At 33.9% G+C, this 11061-nt stretch overlaps 1 protein-coding gene across 1 annotated transcript; it reads left to right on the forward strand.

The window, feature by feature from the left end:
* The first annotated feature begins 4444 nt into the window (after positions 1–4444).
* On the forward strand, positions 4445–5334 carry LOC111375953. Its single transcript, XM_022998879.1, has 2 exons — positions 4445–4740; positions 4807–5334. The coding sequence occupies exons 1-2, from the start codon at positions 4472–4474 to the stop codon at positions 5015–5017; spliced, it is 480 nt and encodes a 159-aa protein (XP_022854647.1). The 5' UTR covers positions 4445–4471; the 3' UTR covers positions 5018–5334.
* Positions 5335–11061: the final 5727 nt, after the last annotated feature.

The following is an 11061-nucleotide window of genomic DNA, read 5'->3' on the forward strand; positions in this document are numbered from 1 at the left end:
CACAACTTTTTATCTATCCACGTATTTAATTTTTTTTTTTTTATCAAAATCTATTAAAAATTGAATTTTTAGCTAAACCAATCGGTAACATTTAAAAAGCGTTGCACTTATCGCTACCAGTAAATCTCAATAAGTATAAATTTAGAACACTACATAAAAAAATATTTTTTTTTTATTGATAAGGTTAAATTTTTATTTTAATAATGAGTAATTAATAAAAAGAAGTTGATAACAATATAAATTCTTTCACAATTAATTTTTCAAGTTTACCAAACACTTATTATGTATAATTGTTCAATAATTTTAAGAGTCTTATCTCAACCTCAACTCCCTCAGATTGAGTTGATGCAAAATTTCACACCTGTAAATATATATTCTTCTCTCTCTCCTATCTTTATTTCTACACACATGAAAAAAAAAATCTACATCTCATGTTAATTATATCCATGTTGGAGACCCATTTTCTAAAACCCATATTTTACAACAAAATTCACGATACACAACTTTTATCAATCTTTAGCCACAATTTCATATTCTTTTATTAAAATATTCTAAAAATCGAATTTTAAATTAAACTACAAAATGATATAAAGCCCTTGTTTGATTTAGAGATGGCAATTTGAACCGTCAAAATCGAAAATCGCAATTAATCAAATGGGGCGAAAAAATCGAACCGACGGTACAATGGGGCGGATATGATTTTGATTTTAATGAACTAATTTGTGGTGGTGCGGCCGTGCGGGTATGGTATTTATGCCGTCAAACCGAAATCGAACCGATTACCCGCTTAAAAAACACACACACAATTGAATTGATTATTGAGCATTACACTACTTTTCTAGCTAGACCAAAACAAAATCTCCCCATTACATCCACCTGACTCAGCCGGTCAGCCCACGTACCATTAGCCCATAATAATAGCATTAGTATGACAGTATATAAATGCAAACCATACTCTCCACAAACCACAAACTTACGTACGTTTCTACTGCCTCTACGGTCCAAGTCGTCATCACCTCCGAAAATTTGTTACATTTGTTAGCCATTTTGTTACTGTTGATCATGTAAAAACAGAGTTCGATATTTTTCTAGACGTGCCAGTATTGCCAAGGATGGATGGTTTTAATTTATTGATATGGTAGAAAGCAAATTCAATAAAATATCCGACTTTACAGAAGGTTGCAAGAGATTTATTAGCCATTTCAGTATCTACTGTGGCATCCGAGTCAACGTTTAGTACAAGTGGTAGATTTGTGAGTCCATGTAGAGATAGGCTTCACCCAAAGACTTTAGAAGCTTTCATGTGTGCTTGGGAATGTCTTTGGACTGATATTCATGGTAAGATTTATTGTTTTATATTTGTTATTTATACACTTTCTTTTATTGTTAATTTTTTCTATTGTGTGTATAAAATTCTATTCCTTCGTCATACTATAGAGGTTGTGAAACGTTTAGCGAAAAGGAAGCTGACAAAGAGATACATTTTTTTTTTAAATTTAAATCTTAGTTAAGACCATTCTGGAATAGGTAGTATCGTTATATTCTCTACTTACATTTCTTATTTACTATATAGGAATCAACTTTGAATGATGATCTATATTTGTAAGACTTATAGGGAAGAATGAATCAAGTAACTTAGATGCACAACAATTAAGAATGAAGGAAAAGTTTAGTATTATTTTATTTATAATATTGTTTGTTAAATTTGTATTTTGCAATTGAAAATTGGGATAATGTTTGCATTTTTGTTTGGAATATTATGTTTTTGTTTTTATTAACTTTTTTTTATAAATTGATTTATATCAATTTGACGGATGAACCTATAAAAAATAATTTATTTTCGTGGTTATTAACCAAACCAAATCGTGTCGAACGGAGATACGAACCGAACCGATTTACGTGGTTATGGTGCGGTTATGGTATGGTTAAAAAATTGGTGGTGCAGTTATGGTTTTGGTCGAACCGATCCATATTCGAACCGTTGCCAATCCTAGTTTGATTCAACTATTTTAGAGAAAATATCAAATTTTGCTAGATCTGATGTCTGGCGTTTGGAATTTAAGAAATGAATGCCTACAAAAAATTGTTTGAAACTTTGAGTAGGTTGCCATTCATTTCTTTTGATTTCTCAATTTTACCTTCTACAAACATGTTCGAAGGATATATCGAAATGCCCCTTCCAAATAAATGCGCCAAATCAACCCCTGTTCACGCACGGTCGAACGGAGGACAACCTGAACTTCAACATAAAAGGCAATAAATTTGACTCTTGCTTTCTCTAACTAGAGAAAGCCCACAACATTGCATTAAAAAATTAAAATGAACTCACATTCCCACAGCTAAAAATCAGTTCTTTTTGGGAAAAAGATGTTCAGGGATAAAAGTCGACATCGAAAAAAGATAAAAATATATATTAATTTATAAGGATTGAATTACTCCTTTTATTATGGTTGATCTTTTAAGATGCAATCGAAAGTCATAATACGATATTGGAGCTCATTAAGTTTTAACGAGTAATTCGATCCGATTAAAACTCAAAATACAAGCACATGAATTTAAATATTGATTTACTCAAACGAGCTAGCATCTTGTGCGGACATTTTAAGTGATAAAATTCCATATAGAATAAAAATAAAAGTATAGATCAATTTATAAGAGTTTAGATTTTTCTTCTTAATGAGATTGACATTTTAAAATGAAATTTCAAGTTTTAATAAAATAACGTCACCAAATAGTGGCTTTCAAATTATTACACTTACCCATCACCAGTAAATCTCAAAATAATAATGCTATAGGTACAAATTTTTTTTGACAAAAGACACTTGGAGCGGCATCATTGAAGATGGGAAAACATAAAAAAAATGTCGATCAGGCTTGGCCACATCAACATCGATATCGATTCTGTTAAAATTTTCCTATATTTGGAGCTCTATTGATCTCAAAATCTGTGAAGTTAGAATCCCTATGAATTTAGGCATAAAAGAAATTAAAAATTTATTTACAAGGTTAAATTTTTATTTCAATTAATTAATAATTAAAGAAAAAAAGTTGATAATAATACAAAGGGTAATTATATTACCATCACAAAATTTACTAAATACACCACATTATTCCACACCACAATTAAAACATATTTTTAATAAATACTCCACAACAATTTACAATTATATACCTAATTTAATAAAAATATATTTTCTAAACTTCACCTTTTCTTTTCTGCCTGGCATTTCCTTCCAGTTTCCAGTCTGTGCTTTTTTGTGTATCATGGCAAAGAAGTACTAGTCTAAAACGACTTATATGTGACAAGAAAAGAAGTGAAAAAAACCTAACCCATTTTTCTTCCATACCCATTATATACTGCAAAGCTTACATTTTCTTTGGATTAACTACAAAAAATAGATACATACGTGCGTGTATACATATTCTTGACTTTCTAGATCCAATGACTTTTCTTTTGCATTTCAAAGCTCGAGGGAGGATTTGATTTTTTGGGTTTGATTATTAGATGAAGGGAATGCCCCTATCCTTTGAATTTGAATGGAAGGGTGTAGATTTAAAGCTTCTTGTTTTCAATAATAATTTTAGGGCTAATTCATCTTAGTAGGAGAGCAATAATTTGAACGATAATTCTGTTATTACTAAAGACTCAATTTGCAATAATTTGAAGACTCAATTTTCTTTCTCATAAGAACCTAAAATGGCGATTTTTTCTTTCTCATAAGAACCTAAAATGGCGATTTGATATGCATCTCTAGTAAATTTATTGTACAAACCTTAATTTAGCTCTTTACTTTTCATCAAATTTTCACAAACCAAAGCATTGCCACGATCCATTTGTGCTCTGCCTTCTGCCAAGCATCACTCTTATAAGAAATAGCTGTTAAATGAAAGGGGGATATTGAAGGGTAAAATAATTTTCACCTTGCCCCACATCCTCAAAGGAAATAATGAATAAGTTAGTTAATGATTGTGGTGTTTATAAAAATTATTTAATGTTAAAATATATGTTTAAAAGTATGGTTAATTAAGTAATTTTACTTAGGGTCATTCAAGTAAATAAAAATATTAATTAAAATTGTGTAGCAACAAGTTAATGTTACTCTAATACATATATTTTCATAATTAGTTTTTCAATTTTACCGAACACATAATATATTTAATTATACGAAAATGATCTTTTAAGCACCGGTGACATGTCAAGCAATTTAATTGATAAATCATTAAATACATGAGACCTATCATTAATTTATTCACCAATTAAATGACCTATCATGTTATCGGAGCTTAACATAAATTAAGCATCCATTCTTACAAGATCATTTTCGTTTAATTATAATTGTTCGACAATTTAAAAAGGTAAAGTATTAATAGTTTATTTGCTCCAAAAAATGATAAAAAAAACTCACTTTTTAAGATTTTTTATTAATTTAAAACAATAATTGGCTTTCGTTCCCAACTTTTCTTTGTACAGATGAACAAGGGCCTCAACCTGATACGACACACCATAGCCGAACTCTTGACTTTTCCCCTCCGTTTTTTCTTTAACGAATCTATTCGTTTATTATCTTCCTTCCTTCGACGTTTACTTTTCAAATCCATCCGTTTCGTGGACTCTCTACTCTTTCCCTCTCCATCCGAAGATGCCGACGACGTTTTTGCCCTCTTCGATCACTCCTTCTCCCCCCTTCAGCAACCATCTTTGTCCAATTCCACTGAACCCCTCGTCTTAGTCTCCTTCAGGTTAACTTTTTTACCCTAAAAATTAATTGGGGGTATTTGTTAATTTTTTTATTTTGGTTTGTGTAGGTGGTGGAAGGAGGCTAGAGAGGCTGTGTGTAGTGGTGGCGGCGACGACGGCGGCGTTTTGTATAATGGGACGGCACAATTGACTGTTGCTGGCGAGGATGAGGAAAAGAAGGTGGGCATGGCAGTCGGAAGTTGGGATTCGGAGATTCTAGTGATTATGAAGAGAGAAGGGGAAGCGAAGATTAGTGAAGAAGTAAGGGTTTCAAGCTAGGGGGATTTGCCTTGGTTTCAGAGTGGATGTTTTTGACAGCTCTTAAATGGTGGTGAGCGACAGTTATCATTCAAATTAGCTTTTTTTTTCTTTTTTCTATTTTTTTGAATCATTTTCTGAGTGTTACTTTAGTAGTTGCAAAAAAATAAAAATAAATAATTGATTAGTTGATGAAGTTATAATCTATATATCTGACCAGCACCTGTAGTTTTTTAGGGTTGCATTGAACTTCTCTTGTATGCAATTGATGGAAGAGTATAAATGACTCAAGCTTGGTTCCATTGTTAAATGTTAAATCTGAAGTTGTCTTCTGTTGAGTTTATCTGTTAAGCTCTTGATGATTAAGTGCTTGTCAATTGTTAAAACTGAATCTGCTAGAAATGAAGTTTGAACTAAAATTATTACTTTCACAGCTATTATTTTCTTCAAAATTGACTCTATTTCTGTAGGTATTGTTGCCTACGCAGTCATGCCTCACCTGCCATTTTTTAAATCTAATCCTGTAGAACTTGTGTGCTAATCGTTGGTTGTCGCTGCTGTAAAAGGTCAAAGTTGGTAGGGTTTGGGCCCTGAACTTTCTTAATTATAATAAAGATTGACTTAATTAGTGATAGTTGCTGACTTTCTGTTATGTATATAACTTACACAGAATGCACATGGTATTTTTATATATGTGACATATCTAGTGAACTAACCTCCTTTACTAGGAAAAATTGCTTACTTACATTGCTATATACTCGTTAAATGTGTAATCTGCAAATTCCTTTTTTTTTTTTTTTTCAAATGGCGGGGTAACCCGCAGCCGTTACCTTTCGGGTGCGTACTAGGTAAACCCTTGGACTAACACAATAACCTGCAAATCACGCTAATCAGGTAAATCGCAAATTCTTCTTTGCATTGGAGGGGGCGTCTGTAATAGTTTTATTGCAGCTCAATCATCATGAAAGGATACAACAGCTCCCTTTTGATCAATGAAAAGGCAAAAATACAGTTTGAATGCTCAAAACGTCTGTAGTGTAAAAAGAAACAAGGAAAAAAAGGTCATGTAACCTAGTCTTTAGTTTTTACTTTTATTTTGTTGATTTGACCATAGCTAGACGTCTATTATAATAACAAACTTAAAAAACCTCTATGGTAAAAAATAAAAAAGTTCGAGGATTGACTGGTTATGATGGTTGGTAAAAAGATGGTTTTCTATTTTTATTCAGCAGAATGCCACTTATTCATATCATATCCATATAATAAGCTACTTGATAGAGTAATATGATTCATCGGCATGGACATGTGTGTCCGATACTCTATTTTTTCATAAAAATGCCTACACGACATGTTGATTAAATAGTTTAAAAATTCTTTTAAAGATGAATCAATATATGAATATAAGAATATTTTGATCTTATGTTGAATCAAGAATGAATGTGTGTTTGGATCTTTAATTATATGATCTCTAATGTAATATAATGACTCAACACCTCTTAGTTAGTGTTTGAAGTGAAAATGATTTCAAAATCAGCATTAAAATAGAATCATGTTTCTTGTCGGAGGTCACTGCCGCTCAAGCGCTGGGTTGACGAGCAAGCATCAATGACCCTATTTTGAGTAACAGAGCGTCCAACGAGCGGTGCTGAGTCCATTTCTTGCTTTACTTTTTGAAGTTCGAATTTTGATCTCTTTGTATTTCTTTGACATTTTTTGAAACTCTGTCAAAAGCTATTTTTTACTATAATTAAAACTCAATAACTCCTACTTTGACCTTGATTATAATTTGATGAACTCCCAATACAATTAAACTAGGACTTGATTTTGACTATGAAAATTGTCAATTACAAATTTAAAAATTGCTAATTATAATTTGGACCTATTATTATTATTATTTCGGTGTTTTTAAGTACAATCTCAAGCAGAATAAATATATTATAATGGATAATAATTGGATGAAACAAAACAACCAAAGAAGAGCCATAAGAGAGAACAAAATTGCAAACCAAGACTTGTGTATTACATAATGTCCTAAAAATAAATTCGCTCACTTATCATAGTACTTGAGATTTTGTTTGCGCGTTTGTTTTTTAAAATGCAACAAAAAAAATTGAAAATTGAGCACTAAATTTATACTCTGACTAACTTAATTTTGATCCGAACTATCATTAAATTTTGGAAATAAAATTGGAAAATTCCAGAGGCAAAGAAGGGAATTTTCTAACTAGATGCATGAGACATTTTGTTTTCTTTCTTGTTGGAACAAAAGAAAATCAAGCTTTGAAATAGATTCCAATTAATTGTTCAACAGTCCATCTTTCACAAGTGTTACAACCATCGATGAAATTTTGGGGGTTATTTCCAGGTTTTTCTTATTATATTATTTTGTTGCTCCCGCTTTTGTTTTTATTGTTGACTCCATTTATCTTCAAGCAGATCAAGTTGAATTCGAACTTATTACAAAATGGAATCATTAGTTAAGTTGTGAATCCTTTTCTTCTTTCGGGGCTCCAAGCCATTTTTCTTACATCCTTTTGGCTTCTAATTGGCCGCAATTAGTGTGGTGATTTTTTTCTTTTTTTTTCCTTTTTTCGTCATTGTTTCCTTTTTGAGGGGACTTTGCCCATCCACGTCCTTTTAATAGCTGATTTTTAATTTAATTAAGTTAAATACATGTAAATTTTGCTATTTTACTCAGAATATTGTTGAAAGAAAGTAATAATTACCTCTATGCATTACTAGGCTTGGGCACTTTAGCTGAAACCTAAGCTCCCAAACCAAAATCAAACCGGAGCCTAGGGATGTCAAAAAGGCTCGGCGGCTCGGGCGGCCCGTGGCTCGGACCAATCGAGCCAAAGCTCGGGCCAAGCCCCATAATAGGGCATCCGCCCGAGCCGAGCCGGCCCGTTTAATTTTAAAAAAATAAAAAAAAGGCTAGCATGCCTATATTGTGCTATCAACAGTTAGCTGTTGAGGCAGCAGCTTTATAACTGCCTGTTGGCAGCAGTTAACCTGCTGCCAACAGGCAACAGATTTGCTGCCAAACTGGCAGCAGATTTGCTGCCAGTTCGGCAGCATTTTGTAGCTGCAACAGGCAGCTTTAATTATAAAGCTGCCTGTTGGGCAGCAATTAAGAGAAAAAAAAATTTTAAAAAAAAAGAAAAAAAATTACGAAAACACGACCCGGCTCGGCTCGGTAATGCCCGAGCCAAAAGCTCGGGTCGAGCTTTATTTTTTTGAGTCGAGCCAACTCGGCTCAGCTCGGATCGGGCCAAAAAAAGCCCGTATTGAAAAAGCTCGAGCCGAGCACGAGCCGGGAGTTTCGGCTCATTTACACCCCTACCGGAGCCGGAGGTTCGCTCTAATTCCCACCAAAAAAAATAGGAATTAAAACTGAAAATCAAGAACTGTGAGGGGTCAAATCATTTTTTATTCCTGGACAATTGGACCAGAATCGTAGGTACCTCGAATATAATCAATTTTTTATATATAATTTTTTGTTTTTCACAATTTATAGGTAGTGTAAAAAAATACAAAACCTAAAAGCTTTGATTTTGGTATCAATTTGTGATATGATCCAAGAGTCGAGCCCAACGAAGGCAAGTGAGAGACGAGACCTGTTGATAGTTGATGGCGGACCAATGACGCGATCAAGAGCAAAGCAAGTGAAACAAGCGATGGGATTGCTCATTCAAGAAACCATGGATGGAACCATGTTCGGGACTCAAAATGGAGCAACTTTCATGTTCGGATCGAAGGCCGAATCGACTTGGATCAATTTGTTATCAAGCGACTAAAGCGGAGGCAGAAAATCAAGACAATGCGGCCGCACAGGCAAAATTACATGCGACTGCACAGCATGATACCGAAAACCAAAAGACCAGCTCAAGTTAAACCATGCGACCGCATGGATTTACACCATGCGGCCGCATGGGCCAAAAAAATTAGCGATTTTTCTATTTTTGGCCGAATTTCCTAGTTTCGATAGAATTCTTATGGAATCAAATTATTACCATAATTTGATGGCTTTGAACGTTTTTATTCATTAGTATAATAGGAGAATACCTTTTCATTGTAAAAACTTTTGAACTTTTGACATTGCTTAATAATATAGAGAGAGAATTATTCTTTCAATTTAATTGTTCTTCTTGAACAATCTTGGAACTTATCAAGATTCAACTTCTTGTGGTGTTCTATCAATCGGATTGTGGGTTCTTTCAATTGTAATCAAGGGATTTTAGGTTCTTCGCTAATCTAGGGTTTCTTGGTTCAATTCTTGGGGTTCAAGATCCAAAACCGGGTTAGTATTGACGTTCTTGGGTTCCGCATCAATCTTGTTGTGGGTTTCGTAGTTTTCATTGCTACGGGGTTCGCATCAGTTGGTATCAGAGTTTTGGCTCCAATTTAATCAAGTTATATCCTTTGTTTTCTAAGTTTTTTCAATTTCTTGTGTTCTTGTGTTCAAAAGGTTTTTCTTGATCCTTGATCCAAAAGTTTCATAAAAAACCTTCAAATTCCGTTTTTGAGCCAGTTTTCGTTTTCTTTGTTGGTTTTGTTGTTGATTTTCGGATCTAAAAAAAATTACTGTTCATCCGTACGGTACTGTTCATCCGTACAGTTAAAAAAAACTTGTTAAATAATTATTGATCCGTCAAATACCAACTATTATTATTCATTATCGTTTTTAAATTACTTGGACACATTGAATCATTCCATTCCTTCATTCAAATCAAGTTTTAAAAGTTTTCTTTGAGTCCTTTGTTACAATTATTGAGTCACATCCGGTTTGGGAAATTCTACATGAATTGATTGATTGATTGAGTTCATTGATTATTCCTAGAAGCAATTGTTGAAAGAATTGAGTGGTAAAAGGCAGAGAGGTGAGCTTAAAAAAGGGTAAAAGCCTTGTGTGTGTTCCGAGTGACTTTTGGTGAGACAGTAAAATAAAATTTTAGTGTTAGGATGTCAGAAAGGGCAAAATCAAATTCAAGCCGACAAGGCAATAATAACAATGCAATGGAGGATTTAGTGCAAAGGTTTAAGAGGGCGTTTGGAGATGTGAGAGATAGGTTGGAGAAGCAGGAGGTTTGGACGAATAGATTAGATACATCGGTGGCTAAGATTAGTCGAGGGCATCGAGTGGATGTATTCAATGCCAGAGGACCGGATAGATGGGAGTCTAGGAGAGAAAGGCGAGAGGAGTATGGATATGAGAGTGACATGGACGAAGATGAATTTCACGGTGTTAAGATGGAAAGGATGAGAAATAGAGGCGATAGGTTCGACAGACGGGGTCGGAATGATCGCGGCGAGGAGTTGGATGGAAACTTGGGAAATATAAAAATGACAGTTCCTTCATTCAAAGAAAAGAGTGATCCCGAGTGTCAAGGACCGCAGCTTTACTTAGCCCCTTGACACTATCGCAGCCGCAGTTTGCCCAACTTTTGACCGCACATTGTAAATATTACTTCAAATTTGAGTTGTATATGAATTTCACGGTGTTGAGATGGAAAGGATGAGGAATAGAGGCGATAGGTTCGACAGACGGGGTCGGAATGATCGCGGCGAGGAGTTGGATGGAAACTTGGGAAATATAAAAATGACAGTTCCTTCATTCAAAGAAAAGAGTGATCCCGAGTGTCAAGGACCGCAGCTTTACTTAGCCCCTTGACACTATCGCAGCCGCAGTTTGCCCAACTTTTGACCGCACATTGTAAATATTACTTCAAATTTGAGTTGTAATTTTCGTTTCATTGTAATAGTTATTTTAATTGTAAAATAGCTCTGATATTGGTAAAAGATTAGTATGATTCCTCGTCTTTTAAACGTCTACTCCCGTCACTTGGATTTTTGTTCAAAATGCTATTATAGAGGGTATTAGTCATTCAAAAATCTTTCAAGCTCACTGGTGTTCGCCCCCTACACCAGCATTTGTAATTTTCTGCTTTCATCAATTGTAATGTTCAGTTTTCATCAATCAATGTTCAATTTACTTTCAATGTATTCAAATTCTCAATTGTAAGCTTTCTACAAAATTGCAATCAAATTTTCTTTCGTTCCGACGC

Source organism: Olea europaea, chromosome 2 (genome assembly GCF_002742605.1).
Source record: "Olea europaea var. sylvestris chromosome 2, O_europaea_v1, whole genome shotgun sequence".
NCBI classification, from domain to species: Eukaryota; Viridiplantae; Streptophyta; class Magnoliopsida; order Lamiales; family Oleaceae; genus Olea; species Olea europaea.

What these genes read in the sequence shown, in the direction of transcription:
- LOC111375953 (XM_022998879.1), top strand. Translation starts at nt 4,472, where the DNA reads ATGAACAAGGGCCTCAACCTGATACGACACACCATAGCCGAACTCTTG. An exon ending in CTCGTCTTAGTCTCCTTCAG is followed by an intron (nt 4,741 to 4,806) that starts GTTAACTTTTTT and finishes TGGTTTGTGTAG; the next exon opens with GTGGTGGAAGGAGGCTAGAG.